This window comes from Triticum aestivum, chromosome 7A (genome assembly GCF_018294505.1).
Source record: "Triticum aestivum cultivar Chinese Spring chromosome 7A, IWGSC CS RefSeq v2.1, whole genome shotgun sequence".
Lineage (NCBI taxonomy): Eukaryota > Viridiplantae > Streptophyta > Magnoliopsida > Poales > Poaceae > Triticum > Triticum aestivum.
In genome coordinates, this window is record NC_057812.1 from 510,293,220 (window position 1) to 510,308,909 (window position 15,690).

The 15,690-nt window shown below is 49.2% G+C and overlaps 1 protein-coding gene across 1 annotated transcript; it reads right to left on the reverse strand.

Moving 5' to 3' along the window:
* Positions 1-11,183: 11,183 nt before the first annotated feature.
* LOC123147887 (DIMBOA UDP-glucosyltransferase BX8) lies at positions 11,184-12,657 on the reverse strand. Its single transcript, XM_044567204.1, has one exon. The coding sequence runs from the start codon at positions 12,644-12,646 to the stop codon at positions 11,306-11,308; it is 1,341 nt and encodes a 446-aa protein (XP_044423139.1). The 5' UTR covers positions 12,647-12,657; the 3' UTR covers positions 11,184-11,305.
* Between the last annotated feature and the right edge of the window lie 3,033 nt (positions 12,658-15,690).

Here is a 15,690-nt window from a genome sequence, read left to right on the forward strand (position 1 = left end):
GCATCCGAGGCCGCGGCAGCCACCCTAGCAGCGTCGTCTCACCTTACCTCGACCTATGGCAGACACACCGCCGCGAAGCAGATGGAGGCGCGAGAACGGACGAGCCTACATAGTAGTACTCCGTACCAGCGGTGGGGAAAAAGGTGGACATGTCTCGAACGCCAGTACGCCACGCACGTGCCATCCTGGACCTCAAGGGGAAAGAAACATGCTACGGAATTTTGCTTGCGACGTGCGAGGATGCCCGTGTGGACGTGGGCACACTAGCGAAGATCTTCATCGTTTTGGTGGAACTTAACAATAGCCACATTTTATTCCTATTACATGCGTGGCCCGACTAAGAAATGCTATCTAAATAGATCAGCTACCACTATTAGATTGCCCTAAAAAAGGCTAATACTATGAGATCTCCATCGACCAACGTTGTCCCTCCTACTCTGAAACAAAAAGTGATTCAACCCTTCTATCAAACGACCACTCACATCCGAGGGCTAGGGTTTCTCGTGCCTCCCGCTGGCACCGGCGCAGGTCTGCCTCGTCTCCAGTGGCCTCAAGGCCATAGAGACGCAGTGGATCCTGTCTCTTGTCGGCGGAAGGGTTATGTTTTTTTATTAAGTTTTTAAATGTTTTTTGAGTTTTGTTCGGATTTGTGTTCTTGTTTACGATGTAGTCATTGGGTTGAATTTTCATTGTATTTCAAAATTTGTTTAAATTTATATTAAAATTCTTGAAAATTAATTCAGTTTTGTATCAAATATGCCCGCCATTTGCAATACATAAAACAAATTGACAGCACCTACACAGTGCAGACTATGACGACAGTTATGGACGTCGTGACCTGCATCCACATCACCACAACAATGGGCACACATGTCAAAAACGTTGACAGGTCAGACGACACATCGTCACCGATATTAGACTACCTGGTCCCACATGTAAGCAGCCACGTCAGCATCTTCTGGGCCCATATGTCAGGAGCTTTCACTAGTCAAAACTGACGACCGATTATTACTAACGGGACCGTCGGCGATAAAACGCACGGGGGACCCATCTGGAAGCAGCCACGTCAGCAACTGCTGGCCCCACATGTCAGAATCTTTGACTGATCAAACCCGTCGACCGATCACCTGTGACGGGATCATCGATGACGGTGGGGGCGACGGCCGAAAAACGTCATGGTGGCTATTTTTGGCGACGAAAAAGGGTTGTACGTGACACAAGTGAAATGTCACAAAATAGAGCAAATTTAGTAGTGGAGGGTAATCAGTTGGAGGCCGATTTGAGCAAGCAGCAGATCATGTTGACGACCATCGGCCTATCCTGATCCGATCTGGACAATGGGAATCAACCAGATGCGCCGACGGGCTGCAGGACAGGGGTCACGATAAGGAGAAGGGCATGAAAGGAGGGGAGTCGGATTGGAGGCGCTGCTGCCACCGGCCAGCCGGCCAGAGGCCGCCGCCGGCAGCGGCATGAGGGTTGTTGCGATAGAGGTGTTTCGGAGGGTTGGATCGGGAGAAGAACTACCCTCCAGTAATAGTTAGAAACGAGAAAAAGTAATATATATTAAGAAAATATGTATCATGGTTCCGATGCAAAATATGTAGCATTATCTCGGTTGATTGAGAAAATCTTATTACACGGTTTTACAAATTTGTCAGTGTGTTATAATAATTCATTAATCCCTCTCCTAATTCACATTTTTCATATCGACCTCGAATCAAAAGAGCCTGTAGGATCCTCTCTAACGTGCATGAAAGAAGGAATTCCTGTATAAATTTTCAAAGCCAAATTTCCAATCCAAGGGTCATCGTCGAAAGTCTTCATGGGATCCTATTTCTGTGAAATTCGTCTATTCTTGTATTCCAACGGGACCTTAATATCTGCGAGAGAAGACAAGAGCGCCCTAACAAAAGCTCTAGCCCCTAAACAAAAGCTACGGCCGAGCTACGGCATCAGATTGGACCAGCAGGAGTCTACGTTCGTTGTCCTCAAGATTTGTAGCATCCCCGTAGGGATAGGGACACTAATGAAATGGTGTAGTAAAGCTAAGCACGTGGTGCCAGATCAGACCCCTCATTTGCAGTTTGCATGCTGAGATCTTGTCTACTACTAAAACACAAAACAAAATTTACCGGAACCCGGAGCTGGAGGCGTGGACCGCCGGCACGGACCTCGCCGGGAAGGGATTGTCCGGACATGTCTGCCATGCTGAGGCAGGGGAGGAAATCGAACGCCAGTTCCAAGGACCTTGCCAGCCACTGCATCGCTAAGGACAGGAGTGCGTGCCGTTCCGGTTTATAGCCGAGGACAGGAGTGCGTGCGATGTTCGACAACTGCTAGGGCTTGGTGATACTTGTGTGGTCATCTTGATATCTGAACTGATGTTCAGTTCAGAACTTTGCATGGTGGGTGTACTGCTGATAATCTGAAACTTGCTGCTCTGAACTGCAGAAACTGTAACCTTGTCTTTCTGCTTTCTAATGTCTCCAGGAATGTTGTTACTGGATTGTTTCAGTTTGAGTCCATTTTGGATCCATGTGCCATCTTGCTATCTTTTGGAATCAACAAATGCCATCGGCGTATCGCAAAACAGATGTCAACCAGAATGATTGTACTAAATCAGGGACACTTATTTGGGACCGAGTGAGCATGTATCGAATGTTGAAGCATTGCCCCATTGCACACTTCCATGAATGGTTCTGAACATTTCATTATTTCTGGACCAGGTTTCACCTTTCAGATCGATTTCAGCTTACACAAACATTGATGCTTCTAGAAATTTCTATTGTTTTTTGATGAATCAAATTCCAGTATATCAGACCCAAAAATTGACAGTGTACCATGATCATGTCAACCCATCTACAAATAGGTTATTTTTCTTTCTCGAAAAGGGGGAGTTCCCTGGCCTCTGCATCAGAGTGATGCATACGGCCATCTTATTAACCAAAAAAAGTTCGAACAAGGTTCCAAAGTCTCCAACTGACAGAACAAAAAAAAAAGCTCACACAGAGCTAAAAAGGCTAGAAACACCAACTAGCCAAGAAAGAAAAGCCACAGCCGGCTGGCTAAAGAAAAATAGGTAAACTAATTGCCTATCCTATTACATGACCGCCATCCAAACCGGTTGAAAATATCCCGAGCTACCATCTCCCAGCAGACAGATCCAGTAACCAAATGCTCCCTGGCCTCCGTCAGAGTGAGTAGCGACCACGAACGGATCAGTGTGGTGGCTCGGAAAATAACCTGCAAAAAGTGAATACGTGATATTCTGTTAAACACCAAATCATTTCTGCAATTCCAGATAGTCCACAGCAAGGCGCAAACTCCAACACAAATATGTCTCGCTAAGTCTGGCTCAATCCCATTAAGCCATATCTCAAATAACGCATTGACAGAGTTCGGTGGAGTAATCTTAAAAGCAACGTGGACCGTCCGCCATAGAACTTTGGCTAACGGGCAATGAAAAAAGAGGTGTTGAATCGTCTCATCCCGATCACAGAAACTACACCTAGTAGGTCCTGTCCAATTACGCTTTATCAAGTTGTCCTTGGTTAAAATAACTTATTTATGGACAAACCACATAAACACTTTTATTTTCAAAGGCACTTTAACATCCCAAACATGCTTAGAGGTAGGAATGGAGGACGAATTAATAACATCAATATACATTGATTTAACCGTGAAAACTCTAGACCTAGCCAGCTTCTAGCATAATTCATCGGGTTGTTGAGAAAGCTGAACCTCCATCAGTCTCCTAACTAGACGGAGCCAAGATTCCCAACGATTGCCCGCTAGCGACCATCTGAACTGAATATTAAGGGGGATAGATTGAAATACCGTTGCAACGAACACCTCGCGTCTTTGAACAATACGATATAAAGACGGATATTGAATGGCCAAGGGTGTCTCTCCGAGTCAAGTATCCTCCCAAAACGCGTACTAGCACCGTTGCCAATAATGAACTTTGTCCTATTAAAAAGGATTGTTTGACTTTCATCAGTCCTCTCCAAAAAGGCGAGTCGGTCGGCCTGACTGTAACCTGGGACAAAGTTTTTGTGTGGAGGTACTTGCTACGAAAGATATGCGCCCACGTGTCATCAGTCTCAGAAGACAGTTTCCACAGCCACTTACTAGGAAGACATCTGTTCTTAACTTCAAGATTCTCGATCCCGAGACCCCCTTGGTATTTTGGTCTACAGATGATATCCCATTTAGCTAGCCGGTACTTTCTTTTTAAGTCATCACCCTGCCAAAAGAAACGCGATCGATAGAAGTCCAGTCTTTTCCTGACACCAACTGGGACTTCAAAGAACGATAAGAGAAACATAGGCATACTCGTGAGTACCGAGTTAATCAAAATTAATCAGCCACCGTATGACATGAGCTTGCCCTTCCAGCAACTCAGCTTCTTCTCAAATCGGTCTTCGACGCACTTCCATTCTCGGTTCGTCAGCCTACGATGGTGGATCGGGATACCTAAGTAAAAGAAAGGTAACTCCCCCAACTCGCACCCAAACAATTGCCTATAAGCGTCCTGTTCATCCTTTGCTTTACCAAAGCAGAACAACTCACTCTTATGAAAGTTAATCTTTAACCCGGTCAATTGTTCGAAAAGGCATAACACCAGCTTCATATGTCTCGCCTTGGCCAAATCATGCTCCATGAAGATGATTATATCATCAGCGTACTGCAGGATGGATACACCTCCATCAACAAGATGGGGTACCAAGCCACCTACTTGACCATTCTCCTTAGCCCTCCCTATCAAAATTGCTAACATATCAACCACAATGTTAAACAATATAGGGGACATCGGATCTCCTTGTCTTAGGCCTTTATGTGTCTGGAAGTAACGCCCAATATCGTCATTCACTTTAATTCCCACACTACCTTTTTGCGTGAATGATTCAACCTGGCGGCGCTAGGCTTCATCAAAACCTTTCACACGCAATGCCTGTTGGAGGAATGGCCATTTGACCTTATCGTACGCTTTCTCGAAATCCACCTTAAAATTACTCCATCTAATTTTTTTGAATGGATTTCATGGAGCGTTTCATGAAGGACGACCACCCTTCAAGGATGTTTCTGTCTGGCATGAAAGCAGTTTGCGACTGTTGCACCACAGAATGCGCAATCTGTGTAAGCCTATTAGTCCCGACCTTGGTGAAAATTTTGAAACTAACATTGAGAAGGCAGATTGGCCTGAACTGCTCAATTCTCACAGCATCCGTTTTCTTAGGAAGCAGTGTGATAGTTCCAAAGTTCAAGTGAAATAAGTGAAGCTGTACAGAGAACAGATCATGAAACATAGGAAGCAAATCCCCCTTAATGATGTGCCAGCACTTTTTGTAGAACTCAACCGGAAAACCATCCGGTCCAGGAGCCTTATTGTTTTTCATCTGTGCAATAGCATCAAACACCTCCTTCTCAGTGAACGGGGCAACCATAATATCATTATCAGCAGCCGACAGTTGAGGCACATCCTCAGTCCTGGACTCATCGAGGGACACACAGCTATCCTCCGACGGTCCAAACAACTGCCTATAATACTCTGTTATATAGGTTCTGAGGTTGTCTTGTCCTAAAATAGTACCCTCATCTTGTTCAAGTTGAAAGATCCTCTTCTTTCTGTGCTTACCATTAGCAATCAAGTGAAAGAATTGAGTATTCGCGTCCCCTTGGACCACTCTGCGGACCTTAGCCCGCAACGCCCACTTCAGTTCTTCTTCGCGGAGAAGTTCTTTCAACCTCTTCTCCGCCTCAGATTTAACCTGAAGCTCAGCAGGCAACAAAATTGTGGATTCGGCCTTTATGTCTAGTGCCTGTATAAGAGAAAGGAGCCCGTCCTTTTCAATCTTATACACTCCGCTAAGGTGTTTAGCCCAACCCCGTAAGAAACTTCTCAAATTCCTAATCTTATTTTGCCAGCGCTCGACCGAAGTCCTCCCTCCTGCACCCTTAGCCCATTCCCTGGCAATCAGGTCCAAGAATCCTTCGCGTTCGAACCAGGCCATCTCAAAAGAGAAGGTGTTTTTGTTCCCCACGTGGCTCGGCTCACCAGAATCCACGAACAAGGGTGTATGATCGGAAATGCCCCGCGAGAGATCTTGTACCGTTACAAGAGGGAACTTCTGTTTCCACTCTACACTCGCGAGAACTCGATCAAGCTTTTCATAAGTCGGGTTTGGCAGAGCATTAACCCAGGTAAACTTTCTACCAGAAAGCTCTATCTCCCTCAGATCCAAGCTTTCAATAATGGTATTAAACATAAATGACCACCTGCCGTCAAAGTTATCATTGTTTTTATCCTCTCTCCTCCTAATGATATTGAAATCACCCCCAACTAAAATTGGGAGCTGCTCTGACCCACAGATTCGAACAAGGTCCGCTAGAAACTCCGGTTTAAGATCAGGCTGTGCGGCACCATAAACTGCCACCAAAGCCCAGTTGAAACCATCTACTTTAGACCTGACTCGAAACTTAACCACGAAATCACCCATTACTACACTTCGGACTTCAAGCGAATCACATCTCACACCCAGCAAGATACCACCCGATCTTCCTCGCGGGGGGAGACAATGTCAATCAAAATCAACACCACCCACAAGAGAGGAAAGAAACTGGGGCGCAAAGTTAGCTCGACCAGTTTCCGAAAGAGCAACAAAATCTAAACGTTGCTCCAAAGATGCCTCAGCCAGAAACCTTCTTTTAGCCAAGTCCTTCAGACCTCTGCTATTCCAGAAGATTTCTTTCATCGATCATCATAGAATTTTTTGGTGGTTCGAATCCTAGCACTCCTATGTACTGCAGAATCGGGATAAATCTTTCATTTCCACTTGCGCTTTGGTTTACTAGGTTCAGTTTTCCGGTCCTCATAACTGGGTTGAACGGTACTAACAACTGCATCATCTATGGGCACATCATCATCTCAGACTCATGGTTGGATGGTGCTAGATCCACACACAGATTATCCAGCACCCTGGCCCCTAACGCATCAATCTCATCATCATTCATGGGTTTTACCGCTGCGAGATTACGAATTGTCTCTAAGGCACGCTCCGCCTCCAAATCTAAAAGATCATTCACCGACTTGGAAATCTCACTATCCGTAGCCCCTAGTGAAACTCCTAATTGATTTGCATTATTTATAATGTCCTCATTAGAAAAATGCAATAAAGAATTAGATATGTTGACGGACATACCAGTAGAGATCGCAGCATCATGAAGCTTGGCCGCCCTCATAGCGCACCTCTGCTGCATGTCATCCACCTCCGGGAGCTCCTGAATGCGAGCACTCATCCGTCTCCCCGCCGAGACCGGGTCAGGGATCCCGCCAAAAGCAATGACCTCCTCCCTAGTAAAACCTCGCGTTGAATCCCTCAAAGGGTCAACCAAGGTCACTGGAGTATGCGGCTGGGGGCTCCCAAGCCCCTTGGATAAGTGGCCCACACGGAGGCCCTGAGCCGCGGGCGAGTCGGGAGAGAGAAGGGCGTGGGCCGCCTGCCCGAGCCCTCCTCCCGCCCTACCCCTCGGCGCCGAGTGGCTCGCCGGCGTCGTCGGAGAGGCGGTCCTCTTGACCGCCGCAGAAGAAGGAGGAGTCAGGGCCACTTGCCCCGAACCCTCCCCCCCCCCCAGCGCCACAGAAGGCGCGGACTTATTTGACACATATCCTGTCAATATAAAAGCTCTATGTAGGAGTATCTATAATTTGATCACATTGCAGATTTACACTTCAGGATTTTATTATGCAACAAATCAGAAAAACCATCTTCTTTGCTCGGTGGGCCTATGTCCACCTTCTGCACCCGTTATGGCATCCTAATTCCATTAACAATAAAGAGCATGCATGTGCCCCGGAGTCAGTTTTGACTGTAGCATGATTATGCTCCACAGGAAGAAGAATTTGTGTCATCCGTATCTCCCTGCACAAGTGTAAATCAGAAGTGTAGTGTTCAAAACTTGAGATACAGGAGGAACAAGAACACCGGAGCAAAAGCATCTGCACAATAATAGAAATCGGTGAGAGGCTGTTTCCTGTAGCTCTGGTTATGCTAAACTTACTCCAAACTGGATCCTCTCCCCAACTAAAAACACAACTGCACGGCAGTTATGGTTTAAATTCCCAATTATATGTTCGCTGTTTCACATGCAGTTGTTAAACAAAGCAAAGTTGAAAATAGCAGGAGTTCAAAATAGGGTTACACACTGCCCAACGCACCGCACCGAGCAGCGTCGTCCCACCTTAGCAAAGTTGAAGATAGTTTTTTTTAAATCACCGGGGAAGAGTTCTCCCACCTGAATATATTGTTCAAAAGCCAAGAAAAATCTGATCGAAAACCTTAAGTTAAGTTGGTCCTTTTTACGAGGAAAACAAAGCCGGACAAGTATCAAAGATAAAGAAGAGAAAAGATGGAGGCCTAAGAGAAGGCACGACCTAGCTAGCAGACAGAAAGACCATCACTACGAGAGGCACAAGTAGGTGAGGGTACTGTCGAGGGATCACAATGCCAAGACTCTACAAACAGCCTAACACACTGCACCGGCACAAACAAAGGAGGACCCACAATCAACGAGTGCCAAACCTTAACACGAACCTTGACCGGGAGCTTCAGCACGGGAGGTCGGGGTGATTAGCAAGTTGGGGAGGCGTCGTCATTGAGCAAAGGTGAACCGAGAAGACACACAGAGCCCGAAGCTTGCCGCAACATAATGATAACCAATGGAGGGTCTTGAGCATGCACGGCAACAGGACAAAGACCACGTGAAGGATAGCTAAAGAGAAAGGGTAGCTGAAGAGAAATACATGAAGAAGAAAACACCACCAACGGACCCCAAGCTGACTACACCACCACACAAACGCGCCACCCTCAATCACATGCAACAACACAAACTGTCATTTGGGTCTCCAAGATACTGCCTCCAAGAAGATAGAGTTGTCGAGGACACAACATCGTCATCAGATCCGGCAAGCCTGATCTTAGGTTTTCACCGGAGACTACAAAGCAAAGTACTGAGGTGTTGGAGCTCCACAACGACACCTGCCTAACTAGTTGTGCTCGGACCTGAAGCACTGCGTGTTTTTTTAAAACACAGTACAAACGCAAGTGCTCATACATACGTGCATACACCCACTTCTATGAACGCACAGACGCACACCCTATTCTTATGAGCATCTTCGAGAGACTGAGCCGGCATATCATCTTGAGATCTATGAAGTCATCGTAGGCACCTCGTCATTGACGGAAACGTCTCTCCCGACAAAAGCATATCGCAGGAAATCCTGAAATAAATCCAGGAATAATGCTTGCATCAGGATTTGAACCTTGGTGGGCTGAGGATATCACTATCCCTCTAACCATCCAACCACGAGTTGGTTCGCCGAAGCATCGTGTGTTGGTTGCATCAGGGACCAGACTCTATTGCCGATCTTGTATTAGCCGATTGTAACCCCGTTGAAGTTGAATAAAATTCCTCGATTCTCGCAAAAAATAATCTGATCAATGCATTCAGAGCCTGGCTTATTATTTATAGATTAAATTGGATAATTTATGGAACTAGTAAGTGTGCACGTGCAACGCACGTCTATTTAGACTAATAAGTGAGCACGTGTAACACGCGTCTATTTAGATTAACACATTATACTAAACTTAATACAAGACAATTTATTCATAAATTTGAAATTTTCCTATAAAGTACACAATCTCTTATTCCCAACTTGTACAAATAATTTGAAATATCATTTCTGCTTAATCAACATGTCTCCTGTATTAAAAGACCATCCACTTTTTCCAATGTATAAAACTCAAAATTATTTAGAAGATTCATCATGATTCTCCACATGCACACATTTATGCAAGTATAATCACACATGAAATTGTCACTTAGGACAAGCTAAGGAAGCGTTTCAGTGCCAACAAACTCCAATCAAGAATTATTATTACAATTAAGTGTCAACCACAATAGTGGGAAGAGACCTCTATGGTTTGTTGAAAAGAGAAAGCAATTGTCAGATAGAGAAGTGTAGAGATGTCTTGACTGCATAGAATCAGCTGTGAAACAAGACAAAAAAATGCTAGTTGGACCATCCGATTCTACTATTACACCACAAGTGTCATAATGTCTGAAAGCAAGAAAAGTGACTTACTTTATTATGAAAATAGAACATGTAAAACAAATAAAAATTACAGTGATAAATTGCATAATTATACTTGTTATTCACTGGACAAAAACATTAATATGACAACTTGGAACAATTACTTGAGTACTACACATTTCTTTAAGGGCTCATCATTCTAAAATTTTGACAATATAAGAAATATCCTCTCAGTTTGTAGTAATAATGATATGAAGATAAATAATTTGAAAATGGTCTTCAACATGCGTAGACTACCACTTGTAAGAATAACAATGGCAAAAAAAGGCCAACAAATGCCGGTTTAGAAAGAAAAAAAATGTAGACATGCTTCCAATTTTAGCAACTCTAATGGATAAAACATACCTTACCTCTCAAGTCAGGAAATAGTCAAATAAAAAAAATGTATTTCTTATAAGTAGTAGAGATGAAGTCATAAGGATCATGATTCAAGATATTTGAAGAAACATGGTTGGTCTCTCTGTATGATGCGAACTCGTCACCTCTACCAAAGTGGTGGTGCGTAGTATGTAATGTAGAGTGCAATAATGTAGAGTGCGCGATTCCCTAATAGGAGACGATAGGATGTGCTCGTGATTAGTTTCCTACTAATAATTAAATGCGTTCGTGATTAGTTATCTAATAGGATGCGTTCGTGATTAGTTTCCTAATAATTAGATGCTTTCGTGATTAATTTCCTAATAGGATGCGCTCGTGATTATTTCCTAATAATAGAATGCCCACGTGATCATTTTCCTAATAATAGGATGCGTCCGTGATTAGTTTCCTAATAATAGGATGCGTCCGTGATTAGTTTCCTAATAATAGGATGCGTTTGTGATTAGTTTCCTAATAGGATGTGTCCGTGATTATAGTTTCTTAATTGACTAGGCGCTTTCATATTTTCCTCCACGGTGGAGTATGGTTAGTCAATGTAAATTGCTAAGTGCACACAATGAACGAATTAAGTTAAGGCTAGCCGTTAGATTGAGTTTAGTGGGACTAATCATGTGGTGGTTATGTATTCGTGTATGTTTTGTGAGGTGCATTTAGAAAAGATAATGTTTGCTCTTTTATAAGTAGTATAGATAGATACATTGCATAACACTGCTGGACACAAATCCTATGCATCACGGATGGGCAGGATTGCAGCTGCGACCACAACTTTCATCAGAATGAAGCGATTCGTTCCAGCAAGCCGAGCAACGCCATGTGCGAGGAGCCCCCTTCTCCAACGCACCGTCCCACCTTGCCCTTGAGATCTCGGGCCCTCTCTCTGATCTCCTCCCCTTCAATGCCAGGGCCCATTAACCTGTCAATGGCGGCCCGGACGCCCCCCCGCTCGAGCCTCCCCACCTCCACCCCCACCTTCCACACGGCGCACGCGTACCTCGCCGTCCCGAACTGGTCGCCGAAGCACGGCAGGCAGGCCATCGGCACGCCCTCCGACAGCGCCTCCACCGTCGAGTTCCACCCGCTGTGCGTCAGGAAGGCGCCCACGGCGGCGTGGCCGAGCACCTTCTCCTGAGGGGCCCAAGGGACGACCATCCCTCGGTCGCCTATCTGCTCCGCCAGGTCGCCGGGCAGCTCGAGCGGGCACGATGGACGCCCGCGGACGATGCCTGGCCGGACCACCCACACGAACGGCCGGCCGGCCTCGGCTAAAGCCCAGGCCAGCTCCGCTAGCTCGTGGGCGTCGACGCTGGCGACGGTCCCGAGGCTCACGAACAGGACGGATCCCGGCGACTGGTTGTCCAGCCAGTCCAGGCAGCTGGAGGACCCTTCTTGGGGCGGCGGCGGCGAGAATCTGTTGAGGGGGCCGACGGGGAACACCGGCAGGGAAAGGCCGTCGCGGATGTCGCCGACCTCGGGCCCCTCGATCGCGTCGAAGGTGTTGACGATGAGGCCCGACGATCGCCTCGCCGCGTCGACGAACCGCTCGAGCAGGCCGGCGAAGGTATCGAGGCTGCTCGCGTCGATCCGCTGCAGGTCTCTCACCCGGAACGGCGGCAGCTCCTCCACGGGAGCGTCCGCCCGCGACTCGTCGTATGGCAGGTGGCCTTTGGCGAGCAGCGCCGGGTAGGCCATGAAGGTCCGGAAGCTGGCCGCGCTGCTCGTCATGAGCGCCAGCGCCGGCACGCCGAGGTCCCTCGCTGCCGCCTGCGCCGAGAACCACACCACGTCGGTGACCACGCAGCGGACGCCCCCCTCGGCGAGGAGCGCGGCCAGCCGGTCCTTGAAGGCGGCCCCGCAGGAGGCATTGAGCGCCGCCAGGAACGCCGCGATGTCCTCTGACGCGGCGGGGAGGTCGGGGGCGGCCACGGCCACGAAGCGGTAGTCCGCAGGGTAGCACGCCGGGTCCGGCGCGTGGAGTTCCGTGTGGAGCACGGTGATGGCGTGGCCGCCGGCGTGCAGCGCCGCGGCAAGCCGGAGCATGGGGATCATGTGGCCAAGGTAGGGCAGCGGGAAAAGGACCACGCGGCGCCGGACAGCTGCATCGCATGGCGCCATTGCTTCTGTGAGCCACAGGAATCACAGTATATAGCCTTGGGGAACTTCGGCTTTTATTTTGCTAGCAATGGACAAGAACGCATGTAGCTGTACCCGCCCGATTCAGATTCGCTGACTTGCCGTGGCAAAGGTAGCGAAGCTACAGTACCACTACCTTTGCCCAGTCTTGTCCGTCGGATTGAAAAATCGGATGCTACAGTATGGTCAATAGTGATTTGCATGAACAGTGGTTTACGTGAACAGTGTTCGCGGACAGTGATTTGGCAAATCTCAGCCTTCGCTTCTTGATCCTGTGGCAAAGTTAGCGGAGACTTGCTGTGGCTAAGTCAGCGAATCCAGATCCGTACCCGCCATGGAGAGGATGGAAAAGGGAATGGTAGGTGATTTTTCTCGAGAGAGAGCGCAAAAGGCTGTCTTGCGTAATAGTTTGTATACAACAGTATAAGCCATAAAAAATTTGGGTGTGTCTAGTCTAGATGTGTCCAAATTATTATACATGTAAGAGCATCTTCAGCCGTTGAGGCCCATGAGACATTTTTTTCACCACCTGGAAGCTCTCGGCGATAATTTTTGCCTGGGTGTCAAAAAGTTTCCACCCATTGCCCCCCACCCCCTCATCTGCCTCTCCTCTGCTCGGCCATGGAGGTGGAGGCGGCATGGCCCTGCTCCTCCTTCTCTCCACCCAGCAGCAGGACGCCACCAAAGAGCACGTGTGCCCAAGTCCGCTGCCCCGCCGTCGCGTTCGACGCCGCCCCGGCCACGCAGAGGCGGGCGCGAGCTCAGCCCCGGCCACGGGCGCGGGCGAGCTCCGCGTCTGCTCTGCTCCGCGTGTCCGCCCTCGAGCACGGCTCCGCCCCGCTCTGCCGCGCCGATGTCGCACCGATCCGGCCGTCTCCGCTCGCGTGCGGCTCCGCCCCGCCTCGGGCGCGTCCGATCTCCTGCGCACGGCTCCGCCCGCTGCCGCGGCGCTCCCGGCCGTCCCCGGCCTGGCCGCGCCTGGCCCTCCCGGCCGTCCCCGGCCTGGCCGCGCCTGGCCCTCCGCCCGCCTGCGTCGCCGCGCCTCCTTCGCGCGGCTCTGCCCATTCCAGCCCAACGCCCCGCCGTTGGACCGCGCCCTGGTGGCTCCCTGCGCCCGCGGCGGGCCCGGCCGGCTCGCCGCTAGCCGACCGCGCCGCCTCGGGACGGCTCCGCCTCTACCCGCGGCCGGGTTCTATGCCTCGCCGGGCCGCCTCGCCGCCTCCGCCTGCTTTGCACTGGCGGGCTCCCGCCGTAGCCAGGTGCCCGTCGCGGCCGACTGCCCAAGTTCGGTTGGGGGCGCGGACGAGCTCTTCCTCGGTGCAAGCGAGAGAGAGAGAAGATAGTTTGTTTTTTCTTGCATGTTGCATGTGGTGGGCCTACGCAGGAGAAGGAAGGAGAGAGGCTGGCAGTGGGCCTTTGTAACACCTTGGATATAACTTTCCCAATTTGTACTCCAACTCTTGCCGTTTTCGGCGTTAAGTTATTTTATTTTCTCGGGTTCGGGTTTTTGTCTCCGTGTGTTGTATCATTGTCATGCATCGCATATCATGTCATCATGTGCATTGGATTTGCATACGTGTTCATCTCAGGCATTCGAGCATTTTTTTCGTTGTCCGTTTTGCATTCCGGCGCTTCGTTCTCCTCCGGTGGTCTTTTCTACCTTTCTTTTGTGTGTGGGGATTAAACATTTCCGGATTGGACCGAGACTTGCCAAGCGGCCTTGGTTTACTACCGGTAGACCACCTGTCAAGTTTCGTATCATTTGGACTTCGTTTGATACTCCAACGGTTAACCGAGGGACCGAAAAGGCCTCATATGTGTTGCAGCCCAACACCCCTTCAAGTTGGCCCAAAACCCTCTCCATCATTTAGAGCGTTCGATCACGATCGCGTGGCCGAAAATCGCACCTCATTTGGACTCTCCTAGCTCCCCCTAAGCCTATATATAGCCCCTCCTCCGAAATCCCGGATTCCCCTCGTCTCAAACCCTAAAAAATCCACCGCGCCGCGCCGGACACGTCCGTGCCGGCCGGACACCGTCCGCCGCTCGCCTGCACCAGTGGCAGGCTGCCACGTGGCGCCCCGCCGCCGGCCTGGGCGAGCCCGAGTCGGGCCCCCCGAGCCCATCCGCACCGTGCCGCCCCGCTCCTTGCCGCGCCTCACCGCCGCCATCGCCCGCCGCCATCCGCCGCCTCCCCGCCGGCACGCGCGCCGCCGCCCGCCACCCGCCGCCCGGTCGGTCGCCGCCCGCACCGTCCGCGGCCGCCTCGGCGTCCGTGCCGCCTCGCCGCCGTCCCCGGCCTCGTCTCCGGCCGGACCCGAGCGCGGGAGAGCCGGATCCGCCGCCGCCGACCCCGGCCGCCGCCGTCTTCGTCGTCTCTGGCGAGCAGCGCCGCCGCCGCCTCGTTTGCGTGCCACAGTCAAACCCTAGATCCGGAGGTCGAATTCTTCTAAGTCCCCGAATTTCCAGTTTCAAGTGCCCATGTTCATCATGCTATAACTTTGCATCCATAGCTCCGATTCATGCATATAGCATATCGAAATGTTCATCTCAGAGAGTACATCATTTCATTCCATTGCATAATTTTCATTTAAGTTCATCTTGATGCCCGAAATGCTGTTAGAAGAGTGCTACTTGAGATAATTGTCAGATCTGCTGCTCCATTTAGCTTTTTGTCATTTTTGCCATGATTAATGTGTGCATGATATGCCCCTGAGCTCTACATATGTTTTGTTAAGGGTTTTGTCATCTTTCCAGAGGTGCAACCCATGTATTTTTGTGATGTGTGTGGTGTCTAGCACAAGCTTGCCAAGTGATGCACTTGGTAATTACGATTTAAGGGACTTAGCATTTCCACTAAGTCCTTGAACTGTTTATCTCATATTGCCATATGTTCATGTTGTTTCCTAGTGATCCGTGCCTTTTTTGAGGATGACCAGTAAGGATGTTTTGTTAATCTTGTAGTGCTCTATCCATCCATGTCTTTATTTTCAATTATGGAGCACCCTAGCTTGAGTCAATCGAGC